Source organism: Dermochelys coriacea, chromosome 1 (genome assembly GCF_009764565.3).
Source record: "Dermochelys coriacea isolate rDerCor1 chromosome 1, rDerCor1.pri.v4, whole genome shotgun sequence".
Classification (NCBI taxonomy): domain Eukaryota; kingdom Metazoa; phylum Chordata; order Testudines; family Dermochelyidae; genus Dermochelys; species Dermochelys coriacea.
In genome coordinates this window covers 264,873,452-264,896,695 of record NC_050068.2, presented here as the reverse complement: position 1 = coordinate 264,896,695, position 23,244 = coordinate 264,873,452, and the positions used below count along the sequence as shown (strand labels likewise).

The 23,244-nt window shown below is 44.5% G+C and overlaps 6 protein-coding genes across 6 annotated transcripts in view; 3 read left to right on the top strand and 3 right to left on the bottom strand.

Annotated features, from left to right (window-relative positions):
* Positions 1-23,244, top strand: part of LOC119841100 (histone H2A.J) — a 168,608-nt gene that overhangs the window by 120,037 nt on the left and 25,327 nt on the right. The window lies entirely within an intron of this gene.
* On the top strand, positions 9,587-10,070 carry LOC119851061 (histone H4). The gene has a single exon (XM_038390276.2). It carries the CDS (start codon positions 9,648-9,650, stop codon positions 9,957-9,959), a length of 312 nt encoding a protein of 103 aa, XP_038246204.1. The 5' UTR covers positions 9,587-9,647; the 3' UTR covers positions 9,960-10,070.
* On the top strand, positions 11,248-12,053 carry LOC119850979 (histone H3). Its single transcript, XM_038390009.2, has one exon. The coding sequence runs from the start codon at positions 11,260-11,262 to the stop codon at positions 11,668-11,670; it is 411 nt and encodes a 136-aa protein (XP_038245937.1). The 5' UTR covers positions 11,248-11,259; the 3' UTR covers positions 11,671-12,053.
* LOC119850974 (histone H3) lies at positions 12,391-13,032 on the bottom strand. The gene has a single exon (XM_038389995.2). It carries the CDS (start codon positions 13,019-13,021, stop codon positions 12,611-12,613), a length of 411 nt encoding a protein of 136 aa, XP_038245923.1. The 5' UTR covers positions 13,022-13,032; the 3' UTR covers positions 12,391-12,610.
* LOC119851069 (histone H4) lies at positions 14,211-14,689 on the bottom strand. The gene has a single exon (XM_038390289.2). It carries the CDS (start codon positions 14,631-14,633, stop codon positions 14,322-14,324), a length of 312 nt encoding a protein of 103 aa, XP_038246217.1. The 5' UTR covers positions 14,634-14,689; the 3' UTR covers positions 14,211-14,321.
* Positions 20,977-21,994, bottom strand: LOC119850955 (histone H1-like). Its single transcript, XM_038389944.2, has one exon. It carries the CDS (start codon positions 21,965-21,967, stop codon positions 21,332-21,334), a length of 636 nt encoding a protein of 211 aa, XP_038245872.1. The 5' UTR covers positions 21,968-21,994; the 3' UTR covers positions 20,977-21,331.

Sequence of the window (23,244 nt, the reverse complement as noted above, 5' to 3'; positions counted from 1 at the left end):
GTCCCATTGAGCCCACCTGTCCACCAGCCTGGGTCGTCCCCCCCCTGTGCTGCTGTGTCCGGCTCTCCAGTCTCCTTCCAGCACAAACACGTTTGTAGGGACGTGCCCAGCTGTAGAATCACACAGCATCTGTAATCAGCTCTGTGTAGGAGGACTCAATTGGGGAATTGCCCAGCTCTTTGGTGCACACCCCCTCTGGTGTGTATACCCCAAATGATGATATTGTCTTGCGCTGTATAAAAATGTATACAGCATAAGCTCATAATATTCATCTCCTCCCTCAATGTGGAGGAAGATATGTGCAGCTTTCTCTCTTCTCCCACCCCCCCCCCCAAGTTAAGAATTGCACAAACTGGGTTTTGGAATAAACAAAGAACAAGTTTATTAACTACACAAGGTAAATTTTAAGTGACTATAAGACATTGCAAACAGAACAAAGCAGGTTACTGAACAAATAAAACAAAACACACAAACTAAGCTTAATACACTAAAGAATACTGGCTACAGATAATAATTTCTCACCCTAAATGTTCTTTCAAGCTGATTGCAGAGTTTCTTGAAGATAAACTGCACTGCTTGCAGCTTAAATCTCCAGGGATTCCTTTTACAGGCTGATTTGTCTCAGAGCTTATGTTCCTAACTTCAGATACAGCAATGATACATGCATACATATAGGATAATCATATTCAGTAAATCATGATCTTTCCAATGATACTTCACATGACCCCTCTTGCATAAAATACATCTCAGTTATGCCATATTCATAACAATTTTTCTATGAAGAATAAGGGGGCCTAACGTCACACCCATTACTTTCCAAGAACTTGTTGGACATTTTGTCATATTACTTTCCCACCAAATGTCTGGATAGTTTAAATTTCCACATTACTGCCAGGTCTTGTGTTTTGGATATTTCTGTTATTTGTTCTAGAAATGCCTCATCCACCTCCTGTTCCTGATTTAGTGGTCTATAATAAATACCTATTATGATGTCACCCCTATTTTTTACTACCTTTCCATATATAGTGTTTGATAATTCCCGATTTTTCATTGTGCTTTGCTTTTTAAGTGGGAAAGGGGGGGACACCACTTGGGATAGAGTTGGACAGCCAGTGATACAAGTCAACAAGCAACAAGTCAAGTTATGTATATGTTATGCATTTTATGTTTTTGTTTTAACCTCTATTTTTGTGCTCTTCCCTCTCCGGTTCCCTCTTCTATAGCCCCTTATGATGCCCATTCTTTTTACCCCTTTCCAGTGCCCTTTGGACAAGCAACACTCAGGAAAATTATACCCTGTACCATTGTGATTTACATCAAGCTTTTGCAGTTGATGTCACCTTATGCTCATGCCTCCCCATAATTCTCCTGCACCTACTTTATTCCCTGGAAGTCTGGCAAGTGGCTGTTACCTGAAATTGGGCCAGCTAGTGAGCTTAGGGAGGACTAATGACCCACGAGAGTTTGGCAGAAAGCAGCATATTTATTATACTGATAGCTAAGCTCAAAAGAAGTGTGTGTGTGTGTGTGTGTGGGGGGGGGGAGTCACACTCACACTCGCATGCTCACACTCCCAGGACAGGCACAGCACTGGAGATGTCAGGATCCTTCAAGGTAAGTGTCCCACAGCACAGTGATGGATGGTGAAATGAAGGTAAATCTTCCCGAGGCATGATGGAATGCAATGCGGTGAACCACTGGCCAGGTGGTCCGGGTGAAGGGCCTTCACGGGAGGTACAAGCTTGTGAGTGCACTTCTGAGCACATGGCCCTTTCCCCTTTTAAGGACCTGCTCCTCATGGCCTGTGACGAAAGATGACTTGGCTGCGTCTAGTTGGTCACATTCCAGCTCGTGCAGTGTCCATGCATTGGGGCTGTGAGTGCTGCCTAATTAGAGTCCCAGACACCTTGTCTACCTGGGAGCTCTTCTGATCTTCCAGCTGTTCAACCAGCTCATTCATCCCACAAGCATTCCAGGAGGGAGGGGGAAAGCCACATCACAGGTATTCAAAGAGGGAGAGGAGACAATAGCAGGGTTGCGGGGGGGGGGGGGGAAGTGTAACAGATCTTTTGAGCATACAGGTTATACAGAGCATAGTCATACAGAGCATACAGATCACTGTTGCTCCTACAACAGTGGCAAGCATCAGACAAGGTAATCCAACAACTGTGAAATAAATGTATGAAGCATTTCATCCTCGCCACCCTTTGGAATTCTGTGTGGGAGTAGGATGGAATTCAATAGAGAAAATGATGCAAACTTTCCATCACTCTCATAAGATCACACATTAAAATAATAATAATGAAAATATCTCTTAACCAGCCAAATGATCCTGAATTTCAATTTTATTTCCTGGAATGTAAAGGGATTCACCATGCAAATCCAAAGAATAAGGGGGATAAAAGCATTCTCATTATTAAAGAGAGCAAAGATCAATATAGTTCTTTTGCAGAAGACACACTTGACCACAGATGAGGCTGCTAAATTAGAACGTGACTGGGTAGGAAAAGCAATGTTTTGTTACTACTCATGCAGATCCAGAGGGGTAGCAATCTTCTTCCATACAGTACTGGCAATAACAGTGTCTGAGTCAATTTCAGATGATCAGTGCAGATCTTTAATCCTTAAAGTCACCAGAAATAGATCTGAGCTAGTCATTGCTAATATACTTTTTTTAACTTCTTTATATGGAGCACTCCATCTCCCTACTATAATTGTTGGGGATTTTAATTAAGTGCTTTAAATGGATACATCTGCCTGTAGGGTCATAAACCAGCCAAAAGTAAAATGGCCCTGGAATTGCATATGTAAGCGGGGAAATGGTCCTGCTATTATGGGGAACTTTTCTGGATTATAAATTACCCCGGTGAAATGGGCTAGCGAAAGGATCTGAGTCTTCACTCTCACTCCCTTTACCCAGAGGCCTGCCTGACCTCGAGGGCTCCCCTTCCACTCTCCTGTGTGGCAGAGTCCTTGTAACCCCAACAAGGCTGGGCCCAGGATTCCTGGGAGGGCTCGACCCCCAACCTTGTAGTGGTCACTTAGGACAGGGGCTAGAGTGTCCCCACTCCAGGGTTCTCTCTCCACACTGGATGCTTCCCTGACCCACTGATCATTACATACAATTCAAAGCAGATACAACTTATTAAACAGCAATCAATTTAAAAAATAAGGAAAAATGGGAAAGCTTAAAGTAAAACACATCACCCCGCTCTGTGGCATGGGGACATCACAAACAGTGTCTCTGGAATGTAAGGGAAGTTCAGTCTATTCCTCACATGTGCCAGGCCTCCTTCTCAGGCCCTGGCTGTGCTGCAGGGATGCTGCGGGTCAGACACTCACTCTGGCGGTGACCACACGCCTTCAGGCTCTAGGTGGCAGGACTCTTCTTCCCAGTGTCAGCCCCCTGTTGGGGTTACGATGCCCCTCCAAGTCTGGCCTGCAAGGCCTCTTGGCTGGGGGTGTCTTCCTGCGCTGGGCCCACTGCCAAGGTCCCTCCCACTCTGCCCAGGTGCTCACTGCACCCGGCTCAGACTGCTCCAGCCCCAACTCCACTCTGCCTCAGTGCAGCTCCCTGGGCTGCTTCTCTGGCCCCTCTAACTCTAATTGCTGCAGCTCTCCTCCCAGCACAGATCTGCTCTCTGGGCTGCTTCTCTGGCTTTTGTTGTTGTGGCCCTGCTCCCAGGACGGATCTGCTCCCGGGGTGCTGCTCTGGTTCTCTTTGGTGGGCATGGCCCTGCTTCCCAGCTCAGCTCGGGCCCCTGCTCTCTCCTTAGCTTGGCCCCACTCTATTCCCCGCAATTCCAGCTCACAGGAAGGATGAGATATCACCCCCCGCCCCCAGTCTCCTGACTCTCTCATTAACCTGCCCACCTTGTCAATCAGGCTGACCTGGAGCATTGGCCTCTCCCCATTGCTCCTGGGGACTGTTAGTCTCAGGGACCTGATTTCTCAATCCATCCTTCCCCTTCCATTTGGTACTAGGAGCTAGTCAACCAAAAAAAAGCCACTTAATTTTAGTAAATGGCCAACAGTCCCCTTACACATATTAAAGATCTGGGACTATTTGATATCTGACAGCACATACATTCAAAGGGTAGGGACTATTCATACTTTTTTCCAGTACAAGGATTCTATTCCCACATAGATTTCTTTTTGCTCTCCAGGGATTTGCTTAATTATATAATTGATTCCTCCATTGATACAGTTGCTGTCTCTGATTGTGCTCCTCTTCAAATAGGAACAGAACTGCATAAGAAACAGACACGTAGATGGAGATTTAATTCTTTACTTTTATTAGATCCCTATTAAAAATATATACATTGAAAAAGGAATTGGCCTTTTCCTGGAGACAAACAAACCCTCAACATCTTCTAGCAGGATGTTGTGGAAAACTCTCAAGGCCTATTTGAGAGATAGAATTATTAGTTTCATGACTGCCAAGAAGAGGAAATATGAAGAAAATTTGATTGCCCTGAAGAAAAAAAAGTAAAAGAGCTTGATTCATCTTATGCCATAGCCTCATCTCCAGATTTGTTGTGATTCCTGATCAATTATAGATATGAACTCAATGAGCTGCACTTGGCACAGGCTGAACTCACCCTATTTTGACTGAGTAGTATTTCTGGAAATGGGGTGAAAAAGCAAGCAAGTTGCTGTCATATCAACTAAGACAAAGGAACATGTGTAGAATCATGGTCTTTTGTGATAAACATGGTAAATTATGTACATCACCCAATGAGAATAATAAATAGTTCTTTAATTTCTACAAAGATCTGTACAAACCCCTCCGCAGATGATTTGGATCGATTTTTTTAAAAAATATTACATTACCACATCTTACTGCAGGCCAGTGTGGAAAACTTGATGCTCCCCTAACTGAAGATGACTTAAGTGAGGTGATTAAGAATATGAAAGTGGGGAAAGTCTCAGCCCCAGATTGGTTCCCCACTGAATTCTATAGACATTTCTTTGAATTTCTGTCTGGCAAGATAATTGAAATGTTTAATGAGTCACTTCTAGAAGGCACTCTTCCTTCATATGCTGAGGGAAGCCCTAATATTAGTTATTCCTAAACCAGGAAGAGATGGTGTGATGCCACATTATGCTCCAACTGCAGGCCAATTTCCCTTGTTAATAGTGGTATCAGAATACTGTAGTGGCAAAAGTTCTGGGAACGAGACTGGAGAAGGTTTTGGGCTCTATCAAACATCCAAATCAATTGGGTTTGTCAGAGACCTTCTTGGCTCTGATAACCTTTGACAAAGTTAATTATATCATACAATAGTAGTAAAATATGGTGACCCTGAACCACAAGCTGTTTTAGCCTTAGTTGCAGAAAATGCTTTTGAGAGGGTAAGCTGGAGGTATGTTTTATACTCTATAAAAATTTTTGTTTGTACCCATGTTTAGTTCCTACATCCAACTGTTATATTCCTGCCCAACCTCTCACCTCACAACCAGCAAAGTGATCTTGAACATTTTCAGCCTTTTGAGAGGAACCAGACAAGTGTGACTGTTGTCTCTATTACTTTTTGGTTTGGCTCTTGAGCCCCTGGCAATATCTGTACAGTCTCATCCAGATACCCCAGGCATATAACTTGGTTCCATGTTGATGTTATATGCAGAGGATGCCCTGTTGTATTCATTTAGATGGAATATATGGACCCAAAGAGTCCAATGTCTTAACAAGACTGTGATGGGGCATGCATACTCTGCACTAGGCAGTAAAGGGTTAATCCCACACTATGGGCGTCAGAAGGGCCGCCCCCTTAGACCAGATGGGGCATGCTCCAAATGCTGCACTAGTATAAAGGAGAGAAGCCCAGCTCATCCTGGGCTTACCGCCAGGGTGGAAGGACACAGGGTGGAGGCTCCAGCCCAGGAGCCACTTCAGCCCTTGATTGCAGGAATCAGAGAGCCTGAGGCTCAGCCTGGAGACAGGTTGCCCCCAGCCAGTCGACAGGAGTCGGAGTCCCAACCAGCTACCTGTACCAGGAGCTCGGAGATCCCAATGATGAACAGACCCTGGCTTCAGGACTTACTGTAGGAAGTGGCCTAGAGGGGTGTAGTGAGTGGTACCTCGCATCTTAAGAGAATCCGTGTGTTGCAGTAGGATCCCCGCTCACTGGGTGGTGATCACACTCACTGCTGACAGGACTTTGGGCCGGGACCCAGTGGAGAGGGAGGGACCGAGTCCCCCTATAACCCCTGTTGCTATCCACCCTTGGGTGGTGGTCCACTTCTTTGACTCTGGCCACTAGGTCACATAGCCTTGACCCCAAGAGTAGCTGTGTTGAATCTGACCACTGTGCCTTATCGTGGTGAGGTCTGAAACAGTCGGGTAGACAGTTATGCGGTGTCAGCACCCCTATCGCCTGCTGCAACAGGGGACAGGGAGTGCATACACTGCTACAAAGACCCAGTCACTGTCCAACATTAAACAGTTTTAAACCAGGTTTAGTACACAGAAATGCTTAGCACCATGGCAAACACCATTAAAAATCCTTTTATTAAAGACACAGAAAAGAAAGAAAAAGTTAAAGTATTTGAAAAGTAAAATATTAATAAGTAAAGCTTTCATTTTAACAACATCCCTTGTTCCCTTTCCCTGCATCTGTAGCCAGTGTTTAAAGGAAAAACATACAAAAAAACCAAACCAACTAAACCTTGTTTGATAGTCTCTTTGATTATAGTAAAGATGGTAACTACTGGCCTTTAGGGAAAAGACAAGTTAGTTGAGATTGGTTGATGCTGTTTTTGTTGCTGTTGCTACAGTTGTAAAAATCTGATCTCATTTCCTAGAAGACTGTCAGGGTTCCCTCCCCACTCTGAATTTTAGGGTACAGATGTAGAGACCCGCATGAAAGCCCCCCTAAATTTATTTCTACCAGCTTAGATTAAAAACTTCCCCAAGGCACAAATCCTTTGTCCTTGGACGGTATGCTGCCACCACCAAGTGATTTAGACAAAGAATCAGGAAAAGGACCCCTTGGAGTTTCTATTTCCCCAAAATATCCCCCCAAGCCCCTTTCCTGGGGAGGCTTGAGAATAATATACTAACCAATTGTTTAGAAAGTGAGCACAGATCAAACCCCCAGGTCTAAGGACATTAAAAAAATCAATCAGGTTCTTAAAAGAAGAATTGTATTTTTAAAAAAGGTAAAAGAATCACCACTGCAAAATCAGGATGGAAGATAACTTTACAGGGTAACAAAAGATTCAAAAACATAGCAGAACTCCCTCTAGGCTTAGTTTCAAAGTTACAAAATATAGGTATAAACCTCCCTCTCGCAAAGGGAAAATGCACAAGCTAAAACAAAAGATAATCTAATGCGCCTTGCCTTACTTGCTTACTCTTTTTGCAATATTGAGACTCATTTTAGGATGGTTTCTAGGAGAAGGAGTTTTCTGACATGATGCTTCTCTGCTTCCCAAGAGAACACACAAACAAAGACTCTTCCACCCACCCCCCAAGATTTGAAAGTATCTTCTTTCCCCATTGGTCCTTTTGGTCAGGTGCCAACCAGGTTATTGGAGCTTCTAAACCCCTTACAGGTAAGGAGGAATTCTAGGCTACCCTTAGATGTATGGTTATGGCAAAGACAAAACAAGAAAAATGTGCAAAAAGAGGAAAGAAAATAAGAGCAAAGATAGAAAATGTAGCTTCTGTCTTTGGTATTGACTTTCACTTACAACCTCACTTTTGGAAAACCACAGGAAGAGCACATGGTCTTACCTGCCACTCTGAGACCTGGCAAACTTGTACTAGCATCCAGGTTTTTTTAGGGTATGATATTTAGCTGCCTATTTCAAGTCACAGACTTTCAGTTGCACAATATGCAGTCCTGGTCAGTGTTGGGATTATTTGAAATAATTAATATGGGAAACCTCCATGTTTCCCATTTGTTAGAACTCCTACTTTGCAAACATATCTATGTACAATTGAAGTTCTGCTGGCTTCTTGTAGTCCCCTCTCCTTGTACAGGGAGAAATAACCTGGTATTCAGCGTACTAGTAATCCTCCTGTGAGACTGAGAGACATGGACAAAAAGTATCTATTTAAAAATAATCAGCAGTAGTAAATAGGAAAAGTAACCAGAATGTTTCAGAGTAGCAGCCGTGTTAGTCTGTATTCGCAAAAAGCAAAGGAGGACTTGTGGCACCTTAGAGACTAACAAATGTATTTGAACATAAGCTTTCGTGAGCTACAGCTCACTTCATCGGATGCATTTGGTGGAAAACCAGAATGTTGTATCGTTTAAAACTCCTGAGGCTTAACCCCCCCCCCCCCCAAACCGAAAAACGTCCATCAGAGGACAGTAGAGGATAAGGAATGAGAAAGGGCGGCAAGTTTTTCAACGGCTTTTGAGAACCCCCTTCAGATAATGTTCACCCATGCTTTCCAAAGATATGAGGGTTCGTACTAAACTGGTACAGTGTAGCCTTTGCGTTGCCACGCGGGCACGTATAAACTCCTTTTCTAAGTATTGCCCCCGAGCCCCCCTTTGCATATAAGCAATTCAGAAGCTGACCCCTTCCCAACATGAAACAATGATTTCTGCCTCTGAGGTAGAGGAATGAGTTCCTTTCTCTGGAATGGGAAAGCAGCTGGTTTTGCGAGCAATTATTTCTGCAGTCGTTTTTATGCATTCGTCACACTGTGACTGTGTCACACATACTGTGAAAGAAACAGTAAGAATGAGCATACCACCAAATGAACAAATTTAAAGAATGGAAGAAAAAAATGCGGTGTCCCCCGCTTTATCTTCTGATGAAATAAAAGTGCACTGTTCGTTCACATTAACCCTCCCTAACGCATCCGATGAAGTGAGCTGTAGCTCACGAAAGCTTACGCTCAAATAAATGTGTTAGTCTCTAAGGTGCCACGAGTCCTCCTTTGCTTTTTGCGGATACAGACTAACAGGGCTGCTACTCTGAAACAGCAGAGAGACGATGCGTCCGGAAACCTGATTGGTCAAATTTTGATGCAGTCTGTAAAGGTTTGAAAATCGGAGGACGGTTTAAAAAAAATGGCCACAAATATGAAGATCTCTGGATGGAAGACCCTCTAGAAAGGACGCTCATAAGCTAAGGACAAATACAAAGTTCAGCTGGAAAGTGGCTCTTATTTTGTACAATTCACAGAGACGGGCGATATTGCCAGGAACCGCGGGGGTTGCATTATAATCCTAATTACTACGAGCAGGACTTTTTCATGGATTCCAAGGCCAGAAGGGATCATTATGACCATCTAGTTTCGACAGTGTGTCTCGGTATTACAAACGAAGGACTTATCCTCGATCGGATCGGATCGGATCTATCTATTGTATCTTCCTTCTTTAATTCAAATCTAGAGCAGCGTACCCCTACCACCAACGGCGGGTGGGCTGGGAAAGGAGAGGAGAGGAGAGGAGGGACAGACAGCAAACTCAATAACCCGCCTCTTTTCTCCCGAAGCACAGCTCATGCAGGAATCGGCAACCGGAGGAGGGGGAGTTCGGTGGAAAACCGGGCCAAGGCTCCACCCCTTTTCTTGAGAGTTCTCAAACAGGTCGGCTTCCAGACAATATACGGCGAGTACAAGGCGCCGCAGCGTCGTGCTTGTTCTGATTTTCTGAAGCCGGTGGCGGGAAGGTCGTAGCATTATGTCTGGTCGCGGCAAAGGTGGTAAGGGCTTGGGAAAGGGGGGTGCAAAGCGCCATCGTAAGGTGCTCCGTGATAACATTCAGGGTATCACGAAGCCGGCTATTCGTCGTTTGGCGCGCCGCGGTGGCGTAAAGCGTATTTCCGGCTTGATCTATGAAGAAACCCGAGGAGTGCTGAAAGTGTTTTTAGAGAACGTGATCCGTGATGCTGTCACTTATACCGAACATGCTAAGCGAAAGACTGTGACTGCCATGGACGTAGTGTATGCTCTGAAACGCCAGGGTCGCACTCTCTATGGATTCGGGGGCTAAGTTTCCATCCGGCTTTAAAGTTGAAACGTCTTCAAAACCACAAAGGCTCTTTTAAGAGCCACCCACGCTTTCACAGCGAGAGCTTAATTACTAGTCTGGTGTTGAAACTGCTTACTGTGTGTGAGAAATGGTGTATTTTGTTAAGCTTTCGGAGTATTCTATTTTCTCACTTGAGCTAAATCATAGATCACGTGGCAAGAAGGATTAATGCTCTTCAACTGCAGAGGGGAGGGGGGTGACTAAACCCTGTGGTTAAAAGCTTTATGGCCGACCTTTATTCTCTTGGGCAAAATCTGTTTCGTCAGCTCTCTGGATAACGAGAGGCAGAACAGCGTGGGGGTTCCCGGGAAGACCTTTCTGCTGCCTTACCCGCGTTCGAAAAACGTCACGAGAAACAATTGATGGGCAGCACGCAATAAAGTCCACTCCGACCAGAAACACTAGTGTCCCTTTCGCTTCCCCCCACCCCAGCCTCCCGCATTTGGGGAGGACAAAAGAGATTTCCCACTTCGTTCCACAAGGCCCCCTATTTCATACACACTTTCATTTTGGTGGAGACGATATGGAGGCATGAGAAAATGTCCGTCGAAAACATAATTAAGAATTACAACTGATAAGTGACTTTTGGTGTCCTCTGAAGCTTTTAAGGCAGGACTGAAGGAGAGTAAAGGGGTCCTTCCTTCATAAGGAGGCAGCGCTTCTCAGCCCGAGAGGAAGAATCGTAGGATAGCACTGTCACCTTCTAAAAGCCTATACATTAGCACCCGAAGAGACTTTTCTATGTAGTCAACACATCCTGTGGTTTCAGTGTTACCTTCCGGGGATTCGTGCTCGTGCAGGTTGTTCATATGTAAGATACAGTACCGCGAAGAAGCGGGAATGATGTTCGGGATCAGAGATTTGGCCCGTTTGGAAGTGAAATATAATGAGATGACGAACCACCTCTTTAAATGAGAGAGAAGGTGAGGGAGGGGGCGGCGGAGTTTCAGAGAGAGGGAACCGCAAGAATCGGACTGTGGGGACGTCCAGAGACCGCGAGTTTAGGGACCTGACCGTTAAAAGCCAGTTTGGGCGAGACTTGTCCCGCCGACGGTGGGGGGTGGGGAAGGGCGGGTCTGATGCTTCGCTGCACAAGCGCGGGCTTTTCAAATGTTCAAATTGTCCAATGATAGCTGGCTCCATGTCAACAACGAATCAGAAAGGAGCACTGGGCTATATATAGCACCGGAGCCGGGGGGCGCTCCCTTACTTTGTTCTTTTGCGCTGTTTGCCTCCGAGTTGCGATTGAGGGTTGCTGAGAATGGCCCGGACCAAGCAGACCGCCCGTAAATCCACCGGTGGCAAAGCCCCCCGTAAGCAGCTGGCCACTAAAGCTGCCCGGAAGAGCGCTCCTGCTACTGGGGGAGTGAAGAAACCCCATCGCTATCGACCCGGCACCGTGGCCCTGCGAGAGATCCGCCGCTACCAGAAATCCACTGAGCTGCTCATCCGCAAGCTGCCCTTCCAGCGCCTGGTCCGCGAAATCGCCCAGGACTTCAAGACCGACTTGCGCTTCCAGAGCTCGGCCGTTATGGCCCTGCAGGAGGCCAGCGAAGCCTACTTGGTGGGGCTCTTTGAGGACACCAACCTGTGTGCTATTCACGCCAAGAGAGTCACCATCATGCCCAAGGACATCCAGTTAGCCCGGCGTATCCGAGGCGAGAGAGCTTAAAAGTTTACACCCACCACCTTTTGGCACCTAGGAAACCATTACGAAAGATCCAAAGGCTCTTTTAAGAGCCACCACATTCACATTCAAAACGAGCTGCAATACACTCGTCCTTTGTACACCTTTGACAGTTATAAATTTCTGTATCGATGTTCTTTGAAATCTTACGATTCTAACTGTATAGCCTGTAGTGACAAAGTGTCACTTCAAATTTCAAACTACTAATCAGAGGTACATCGAGTTTTTTGCATGATTTGTTCCGATTTTGGAGCGAGGCTTTTTTGAATATGTCACTGCCACTGACCTACGCACGAGGTTTGTATTCTTTTATGTTCTTTAATCTGTTACGAAAAAAAAATCCCATAGGCAGCTACATTTGTACCTCTAGTTGCATCCTGTCATCCCTTCCCTAAACCACAGCAATGTACAGAAATCAGTGTAAGTCAGGCAGAGGCACACCTATCTCAGGCCTAGGGCTGGATATGGAAAGTCTAATGAGAATTCTAAACACCATCCTTAGACGAGCTCACGCAACAGACGGCACAATGTGAGACACAAATAGCAGAAACCAAATTCCCGGGAAGAGTTAATGATGTATTTCGGGGAGACAGCAATTTCGACAGGGATCGGGTTGAAATGTTACGTGGTTTCCTAAGAGGTTTATTTTTTGTTTTTTTAAGTATGACGATTGAAGTTGCATAAATGACGAGTGTACCTCTGATTAGTAGTTTGAAATTTGAAGTGACACTTTGTCACTACAGGCTATACAGTTAGAATCGTAAGATTTCAAAGAACATCGATACAGAAATTTATAACTGTCAAAGGTGTACAAAGGACGAGTGTATTGCAGCTCGTTTTGAATGTGAATGTGGTGGCTCTTAAAAGAGCCTTTGGATCTTTCGTAATGGTTTCCTAGGTGCCAAAAGGTGGTGGGTGTAAACTTTTAAGCTCTCTCGCCTCGGATACGCCGGGCTAACTGGATGTCCTTGGGCATGATGGTGACTCTCTTGGCGTGAATAGCACACAGGTTGGTGTCCTCAAAGAGCCCCACCAAGTAGGCTTCGCTGGCCTCCTGCAGGGCCATAACGGCCGAGCTCTGGAAGCGCAAGTCGGTCTTGAAGTCCTGGGCGATTTCGCGGACGAGGCGCTGGAAGGGCAGCTTGCGGATGAGCAGCTCAGTGGATTTCTGGTAGCGGCGGATCTCTCGCAGGGCCACGGTGCCGGGTCGATAGCGATGGGGTTTCTTCACTCCCCCAGTAGCAGGAGCGCTCTTCCGGGCAGCTTTAGTGGCCAGCTGCTTACGGGGGGCTTTGCCACCGGTGGATTTACGGGCGGTCTGCTTGGTCCGGGCCATTCTCAGCAACCCTCAATCGCAACTCGGAGGCAAACAGCGCAAAAGAACAAAGTAAGGGAGCGCCCCCCGGCTCCGGTGCTATATATAGCCCAGTGCTCCTTTCTGATTCGTTGTTGACATGGAGCCAGCTATCATTGGACAATTTGAACATTTGAAAAGCCCGCGCTTGTGCAGCGAAGCATCAGACCCGCCCTTCCCCACCCCCCACCGTCGGCGGGACAAGTCTCGCCCAAACTGGCTTTTAACGGTCAGGTCCCTAAACTCGCGGTCTCTGGACGTCCCCACAGTCCGATTCTTGCGGTTCCCTCTCTCTGAAACTCCGCCGCCCCCTCCCTCACCTTCTCTCTCATTTAAAGAGGTGGTTCGTCATCTCATTATATTTCACTTCCAAACGGGCCAAATCTCTGATCCCGAACATCATTCCCGCTTCTTCGCGGTACTGTATCTTACATATGAACAACCTGCACGAGCACGAATCCCCGGAAGGTAACACTGAAACCACAGGATGTGTTGACTACATAGAAAAGTCTCTTCGGGTGCTAATGTATAGGCTTTTAGAAGGTGACAGTGCTATCCTACGATTCTTCCTCTCGGGCTGAGAAGCGCTGCCTCCTTATGAAGGAAGGACCCCTTTACTCTCCTTCAGTCCTGCCTTAAAAGCTTCAGAGGACACCAAAAGTCACTTATCAGTTGTAATTCTTAATTATGTTTTCGACGGACATTTTCTCATGCCTCCATATCGTCTCCACCAAAATGAAAGTGTGTATGAAATAGGGGGCCTTGTGGAACGAAGTGGGAAATCTCTTTTGTCCTCCCCAAATGCGGGAGGCTGGGGTGGGGGGAAGCGAAAGGGACACTAGTGTTTCTGGTCGGAGTGGACTTTATTGCGTGCTGCCCATCAATTGTTTCTCGTGACGTTTTTCGAACGCGGGTAAGGCAGCAGAAAGGTCTTCCCGGGAACCCCCACGCTGTTCTGCCTCTCGTTATCCAGAGAGCTGACGAAACAGATTTTGCCCAAGAGAATAAAGGTCGGCCATAAAGCTTTTAACCACAGGGTTTAGTCACCCCCCTCCCCTCTGCAGTTGAAGAGCATTAATCCTTCTTGCCACGTGATCTATGATTTAGCTCAAGTGAGAAAATAGAATACTCCGAAAGCTTAACAAAATACACCATTTCTCACACACAGTAAGCAGTTTCAACACCAGACTAGTAATTAAGCTCTCGCTGTGAAAGCGTGGGTGGCTCTTAAAAGAGCCTTTGTGGTTTTGAAGACGTTTCAACTTTAAAGCCGGATGGAAACTTAGCCCCCGAATCCATAGAGAGTGCGACCCTGGCGTTTCAGAGCATACACTACGTCCATGGCAGTCACAGTCTTTCGCTTAGCATGTTCGGTATAAGTGACAGCATCACGGATCACGTTCTCTAAAAACACTTTCAGCACTCCTCGGGTTTCTTCATAGATCAAGCCGGAAATACGCTTTACGCCACCGCGGCGCGCCAAACGACGAATAGCCGGCTTCGTGATACCCTGAATGTTATCACGGAGCACCTTACGATGGCGCTTTGCACCCCCCTTTCCCAAGCCCTTACCACCTTTGCCGCGACCAGACATAATGCTACGACCTTCCCGCCACCGGCTTCAGAAAATCAGAACAAGCACGACGCTGCGGCGCCTTGTACTCGCCGTATATTGTCTGGAAGCCGACCTGTTTGAGAACTCTCAAGAAAAGGGGTGGAGCCTTGGCCCGGTTTTCCACCGAACTCCCCCTCCTCCGGTTGCCGATTCCTGCATGAGCTGTGCTTCGGGAGAAAAGAGGCGGGTTATTGAGTTTGCTGTCTGTCCCTCCTCTCCTCTCCTCTCCTTTCCCAGCCCACCCGCCGTTGGTGGTAGGGGTACGCTGCTCTAGATTTGAATTAAAGAAGGAAGATACAATAGATAGATCCGATCCGATCCGATCGAGGATAAGTCCTTCGTTTGTAATACCGAGACACACTGTCGAAACTAGATGGTCATAATGATCCCTTCTGGCCTTGGAATCCATGAAAAAGTCCTGCTCGTAGTAATTAGGATTATAATGCAACCCCCGCGGTTCCTGGCAATATCGCCCGTCTCTGTGAATTGTACAAAATAAGAGCCACTTTCCAGCTGAACTTTGTATTTGTCCTTAGCTTATGAGCGTCCTTTCTAGAGGGTCTTCCATCCAGAGATCTTCATATTTGTGGCCATTTTTTTTAAACCGTCCTCCGATTTTCAAACCTTTACAGACTGCATCAAAATTTGACCAATCAGGTTTCCGGACGCATCGTCTCTCTGCTGTTTCAGAGTAGCAGCCCTGTTAGTCTGTATCCGCAAAAAGCAAAGGAGGACTCGTGGCACCTTAGAGACTAACACATTTATTTGAGCGTAAGCTTTCGTGAGCTACAGCTCACTTCATCGGATGCGTTAGGGAGGGTTAATGTGAACGAACAGTGCACTTTTATTTCATCAGAAGATAAAGCGGGGGACACCGCATTTTTTTCTTCCATTCTTTAAATTTGTTCATTTGGTGGTATGCTCATTCTTACTGTTTCTTTCACAGTATGTGTGACACAGTCACAGTGTGACGAATGCATAAAAACGACTGCAGAAATAATTGCTCGCAAAACCAGCTGCTTTCCCATTCCAGAGAAAGGAACTCATTCCTCTACCTCAGAGGCAGAAATCATTGTTTCATGTTGGGAAGGGGTCAGCTTCTGAATTGCTTATATGCAAAGGGGGGCTCGGGGGCAATACTTAGAAAAGGAGTTTATACGTGCCCGCGTGGCAACGCAAAGGCTACACTGTACCAGTTTAGTACGAACCCTCATATCTTTGGAAAGCATGGGTGAACATTATCTGAAGGGGGTTCTCAAAAGCCGTTGAAAAACTTGCCGCCCTTTCTCATTCCTTATCCTCTACTGTCCTCTGATGGACGTTTTTCGGTTTGGGGGGGGGGGGTTTAAGCCTCAGGAGTTTTAAACGATACAACATTCTGGTTTTCCACCAAATGCATCCGATGAAGTGAGCTGTAGCTCACGAAAGCTTATGTTCAAATACATTTGTTAGTCTCTAAGGTGCCACAAGTCCTCCTTTGCTTTTTGCGAATACAGACTAACACGGCTGCTACTCTGAAACATTCTGGTTACTTTTCCTATTTACTACTGCTGATTATTTTTAAATAGATACTTTTTGTCCATGTCTCTCAGTCTCACAGGAGGATTACTAGTACGCTGAATACCAGGTTATTTCTCCCTGTACAAGGAGAGGGGACTACAAGAAGCCAGCAGAACTTCAATTGTACATAGATATGTTTGCAAAGTAGGAGTTCTAACAAATGGGAAACATGTATTTTTTAGTCACAATTGTCATTAGTTATTAATATTGTTCTTCACCATTCACATCTTGTGGTAACTTCTAGGAGAATCCTGGGTTGCACTGCTAGCTTTGGGAGAGAAATATTCTTTAGCAGTTAAAGAGCAGGCAAAGCTAAAGGAACCATAGCCTGGGCCATGAATTTGACACATACACCCTACTTGTGGCAGAAAAGGTAAACACTGCTTTTGTGATAATTAAGACCTGGTTTCCATTCTCACCTTTGCCTTGCTGGGCCTTTTGCAACCTGAAAGGTGGGAATGATCCTTGTCTGTCTTTGAGGATAGGCTATGAGGAAAATAGGGGTTCTAGGGTTCACAGAAGTACAAACTTTTTAAGGGCCTTTGAGCAATGTGTACTCCTTTGCTGGGAGTTCACCAAATAGCTTTGAGTATAGAAGGACTCAGTCTGCAGGAAGCTGATTTTTTTGAACACTTAGTATTTTATAATACACTGAGTATATTCAGAGCAGAGCTCCCATGGGCTTCGTTTGCAGCTGTGAATGCTCAGACCTTCTGCAAGTCAAGCCCCAGGTGTCTCATGTAAGGCACTAATTCAAAGGAGAAGCATAATATCAGTGGCCATCTATGAAAAATGTTACATCAAGTGACTTGCCCAGATACACTTAGGCTATTTGCCAGAGACAGAGATAGACACTAATTCCCTAGGGACATAGTCAAAAACCTTAACCCTGAGACCATCCTTTCTCTTCCTGCAAGCCACTTTTTCATTCACTATATACATTTCAACTTCTGCAACAAATGACACTGAGGTCCTACATGGATCAGCCTTATGCACTGCACGACCCTGACTCATTAGTTGAATTCTGTCCACTTTTTTCACTGAGTAAGGCAGAGGTCCTGTGGCAAAAAAAATAGTATGCAATCATTACATAAAAAGATCAGAGATTTTGTAGGTATGAAGAAAATAAAGGCTCCCAGAAGTATAAACAGCATTCAGTAGAAGTGAATTCAGAACAACTGACTCTCAATTCAGTTCACTTTCTCTTAGGCTACACTACAGGATATTTGGATGGGAGTGCCTCTGAATCTGGGACATTTCACCCAACTCAACAGCATAGCAGAAGAGGCAGGTCTTCAAACCAAAATCTGGTATATTTGAAGCTCTGGGTAAGATTTCACAAGGCTAAGGAACAGAAACATAATGAATTGGATAAAGAAGGCAGATCAGGAATGTCTGTTGTCCCTGTCTCATGAAACAGGCATAATTGGACTTTTGATGAAACTGAGAGGTTTCAAATTCAAAACGAATCAAAGGATATATAGATATATAGTCCAACTCAACAGGTGGTCAGACTATGGAAAGTATTCAAATGGGATGTAAACGTGGTCAGGAATTAAGGAAAAGTTAGTGATTGAACATTTATACTAATAAGAAGAATTTTCAGAGGTATAATATTTAATCAGGGGTCGGTGGGAAAAGGATATAAAAACATTGTACTTCAGGTCTTAAATTCTTCTCTAATTATTAGAGATTAGAAGGAGATCTTCCTGTAGGGCTGAGCATTGTGAGGACCGTTGAATAGCTACTTCCACAAATGGGTTTGTATTATTTATATTTAGTCATTCTGAATACAGTTTTAATATGTTTTTATTTTATTTGTACTGTTTGCCTTTAAAAAAATATCAGGAGGTAGCCGAGTTAGTCTGTATCCACAAAAACAACAAGGAGTCCAGAGGCACCTTAAAGTCTAACAGATTTATTTGGGCATAAGCTTTTCTGGGTAAAAAACCACTTCTTCAGTCCAAGAAGAAGTGTTTTTATACCCATGAAAGTTTATGCCCAAATAAATCTGTTTGTCTTTAAGGTGCCACCGGACTCGTTGTTGTTGTTGTTTTTTTGAAAAAGTATGTATATCAACTTTGTAATGGTAGAAAGGTGAGCTGCCCCTTTAAAAATAGGATGGGGGTATTTTGAGAATTAGGCCAAGAAATTGACCTAATTGTGAGCTCTCTAAAATGTATGTAAATATTAATAAGTTGCCACAATTACCTCTAACAACAAATTTTGATGGCATAAGGTCCGAAAAGGAGGCAGAAAGACTGAATTAGCTTACATTAAAAGGTCTACTGGTATATTTCAAGATCTGTTTTAAGATCTTGCTTGGTAAACAAGAGAATGTGGATCCATAAATTAATGAACCAAAATTAGTGTGTCAGATATTAGGCCTAACTGGTGGGCAAAATAATGAGGAGATTGGCTATTCTACTCATCATTCCCTTTTTTGGGTCCTGAAAGAAAAAGATTTGGCTGTGTGTGGAATAGACAGAGGATTCTGAAGCAAGTTTCAGCATCATGGCTGTCATCCCGACTATCACCTGTGACCCTTGCCCTTCATCATCCTAATCCTGAGACTGTGATGTCTACCAGACCTGGCCAGAGAGAGGAACCCAGATAACACTGACATCTACCAGCTCCAGCTGAATTGTATACACCACCTTGGATGAAATGGGATTGGACTTTAACAACAACAGCTCCTGCCCATGTCGACAAACTTCTTCTCTTCTCCCCAAAAGAACATTTATTACCATCTTTGATACTATCTCAGGGGTTTTCCTTCTAAAACTCCCTCCATCTAAAGGGATAGGGAACAAAGGATATTGTTAAAATTAAAGCCTTGTTTAATACTTTACATTTCAATGTTTGAACTGCTTTTTCCTTTTCTATATCTTTAATTAAAAAAGTTAAAAGGATGTATAATAATGGGCTTGTCAACCCCAAACCTTGTTTAATTCTGGCAGAGTGCATCAATTGCACATCACAACATTCATTGTTTACAACAGTGCAATCTCACTGACATCAATATAATTGCCACAAAGAAAAAGTTCAGCCATTGATCAAGGATGGAAGAAAATACATTGTATTGCCCACATTAAAATGTTCTCACAATTGTTGTCTTGAGATGCTTAAGCTCCTCCATGCTTTAAGGTACATACTTAACATAAAGCAGATTGGCTACAAAAGTGTCAGGGATATCCTTTTTGTTATCCCCATGAAAATCTACCCCAGTGTGGCCAAGTTGTTAGCCTCTGAAAACTCTCAGTTTGTACATTTTCAGCAGAGCATTTTTTGTTTGGCAACTAAATTGTCTGAAGATTGGCTTCCCTTATTATTGTCCCCCCTCAGACAGTTGAGCAGAACTTCCCCTGCAAAAACTCCTGGCACCTACCAAGGATCACTGTGGTTTCAGGCACTGGAAATTAAATCAGGGAGACTGTCTTTTCTGTAGTTTCCATGCCCCCATTTTTGGCATGCAGGCAGGATGAAGGAGTATATATTCTAACTCAGGGGTTCTCAAACTGGGGGCTGGGACCCTTCAGGGAGTCCTGAGCTTATTACATGTGGGGCACTGAGCTATCAGCCTCCACCCCAAATCCCCGCTTTTCCTCCAGCATTTATGATGGTGTTAAATGTGTTTTTAATTTATAAGGGGGGGTCACTTGCTATGTGAAAGGGGTCACCAGTACAAAAGTGTGAGAACCACTCTTCTAACTGGAATACAGAGGGGTGAGGAGCTTGGTGAGGGAGCAGGAGACAGGAGATGGTGAAAGGGGAGGACTAGAACATGGACAAGTTAGAAGGGTCGGTATAGAAGGGGGTCATACAAAAGATGGAAAGAGGAAGAAGGGTCTGTAACTATAGAAGACACTCCCCTCTAGAGTCTGGAATAAAACCTAGGATTCCTGAATCTCAACATTCTTGTGTTGTAAGAAAATATCTGTAAAACCTTCTGGAACAAATGTGTTTCCTTTTTCTCCAAGGGCAGGTCCACATACTGGATATCAATCTCAATCCCTTGTTATCAGTTGGATCAACTGACGGAGGTTTACACTAGATATAAATGTCCCTCCCAACCCTTAGGGAATTCATAATGTATCCCGGAGAAGGTCATTCTGAGAAGCATCAATAAGGATGTGATTTCTAGAGAACTGGTTAAAAGACTGAAAGCACAGCCCGGGAAAGAAACAAGGATAGAAAGCGAACGTGTCCATGGAGGAGAGTATGAACAGAACGGGTATTAATCAAGGAAAGAGAAAAACTGAAAAATGCCTCCTCCCCCTCCCGCCTCCTTAGTAATGCTCTGATTCAGAGAATAAAGGTTTCCAAGTAAGTCCTAGACGAATCTCATTTGAAGATAAACAAAAATCCCCGTGTGAGGAAGTATTTTGCGCTTGGTAAACTGACAGGACTCCACACACAAATCACCATCATCTTACATGGGAAACTAGTGATTCTCCCTACCCCCAATAAGAGAAGCGGGGACGAGTTGCCACAGGCCAATCCTTGCAGAGCGCGGGCTTTTCAAACCCACCAACGGGACTGATCCTGATCCCACCACGGTCAGCTGGGCAGAAGAGAGTGTGTGGTGTGTCTAGATCACGGTTTTCCCTCACACACTCCTCTCACTCTCCCCTCCTCCTAGACAATAAATCCTGTCCGAACCGAAGCTGATGTGTGAGGAATGGCCACCTTCCTCCCCTCCCCCTCCTTTTACACAATAAGCATGATTGTTAAAGCTCGTTCCCCTCAGGTTTTTTCCCTCCCTGAGTGGGTAGGGGAAGAAACCTGTTTGGCTGCTAGTAATCATGAATTTGGGCCGATCCTCTAGATCGATTTTAATACACCCCTCTCAAATATAAATGAACCAGCGTCCTGTATTTTAAAGAATTGATACCATGTTGTTTCTTGTCGCGGGCAAAGAGGGAAAAATGTATGAAACCGATCGTTTTATGTCTCCCTCTTTTCTATTACTTTCGTTTTTTAAAGTTGTGCGCTTCATGAAAAGCAGCACGAGGTTATGGAGGTGAACCTGGTGTTTCAGCTCCTCTGGGAAAGGGTGGGTGGCTCTTAAAAGAGCCGTTGGATTTCCCTGCATGACAAATTTCTTTCTAACCCTTTTACTTCTTCTTGAGTGCGGCTTTCTTAGCCTTCGTTGCTTTTGGCTTCGTCGACTTGGGCTTGGCCGCTTTAGGCTTCACCGCTTTGGCCTTAGCCGGGCTCTTGGCTGCCTTCTTAGGCTTGGCGGCAGGTTTCACCTTTTTCGGGCTCTTGGCTGGTTTCTTGGCTGCGGCAGCTGCTGGCTTCTTGACTTTTTTCGGGCTCTTTTTCACGGCCGCAGCCTTTTTGGTTTTTTTGGCAGCTGGTTTCTTAGGCTTTGTCGCTGGCTTTTTCTTGGGCGCCTTTTCCTTGGTCTCACCCGGATTCTTGTTGAGTTTAAAAGAGCCGGATGCGCCGGTACCTTTGGTCTGCACCAAGGTGCCCTTGCTCACCAGGTTCTTGAGCCCCAGCTTGATGCGGCTGTTGCTTTTTTCCACATCGTACCCTCCGGCGGCCAGAGCCTTCTTAAGAGCGGCCAAGGAGACCCCTTTGCGCTCCTTGGATGCGGACACCGCCTTGGTGATCAGCTCGGTCACGCTGGGACCTGGAGGCTTGCGGGCTTTAGAGCCTCCTGTCGCCTTCTTCGGTTTTTTAGTAGAGGTTTTTGCCCCAGGAGCGGAGACAGCAGGAACTGCGACAGGCGCCGTTTCCGACATAGTGATTCGCGTTTTCTAAAAATCTGAAGAGGAAAAAAACTAGGGCTACAGAAGGGCAGACGGCTGGTATTTATAGAAAGGAGCTGCTCTGTGATTGGCGCATTAAAGAGCCCGCCCAACTGAAAGCAAAAAAGGTCTCTTCTCCCCTCTCTGTGTTTCTTCGGAGTTAAAAAGGGGTATTTTTTTCAAAATATCTATCACCAAATCACCCTATTTCTTAGCTGGGTGAAGGGGAGACAGGGCATTTTCATTCAGTAGAGTTTCCAGTCGGAGAGACTAGAGATGAGCTAAAAAAATGCCAATAAATCCTGAGACCTGGAGTTGGAGAGACCTCTGAAGAAAAAACTTTAGTTTTTCGTTGTAAATTTAAACCATATCACTGTCAATAAAATCACATGTACAATTATATCTCATTCTTTAGAAGGTTTTCTCCAAATCAAGGTACAAAGCCAGTTATTTGAAGTAATGTTGTCAGTGTAAACTGATTTCAAAAAGAAGAAAGTAACACAAGCTCATCCTTGTGCTTTGAATAAGGATTAAGAATTGGCTCTCTTAACCAAATCTTCTACCCCCTAAAATACTTAATTCTGTTGAAAAAATCCATTATAGAAAACAACAGAGAGATGATCAAATACCTCAGGAAGGATGTTTATGTTCCAGGAATTGTATATAAAAGTAGTTGTGACATTGTACCTTTTTTGGTATTTCAATAGAAGATAAACAAGATATCATTATTATTTTGTAAGGTTCAAATTCATTTTACTGTACTGCTCTTTAACATAATTTTATTCCAGAAAGTCACTTCTGTTCATTGAAAGCAATGGCCATTTTTTAAATGATAGTGTTCTGAACTTTAATTTAAAATAGAAGAACTATTAAGGTGTTTGTTTCATTATAGTCTGTTAAAACTCATAGAAAGTCAGAAGCAATGTTTCAGTAAAAATCTAAACCATATGGAGAATTAAAGATCAAAATCTGATCAATCAGTGCTTTTTTATTCTTTAGCATTAATATATTATATGAAAATGGCTTCTGTAGTGAGGAAAATCAATGTTAACAGTAAAAAGAAAAGGAGTACTTCTGGCACCTTAGAGACTAACAAATTTATTAGAGCATAAGCTTTCATGAGCTCACGAAAGCTTATGCTCTAATAAATTTGTTAGTCTCTAAGGTGCCACAAGTACTCCTTTTCTTTTTGCGAATACAGACTAACACGGCTGCTACTCTGAAACCTGTCAATGTTAACAGTGTGATTTAGTCATATCTGTATTGCATCA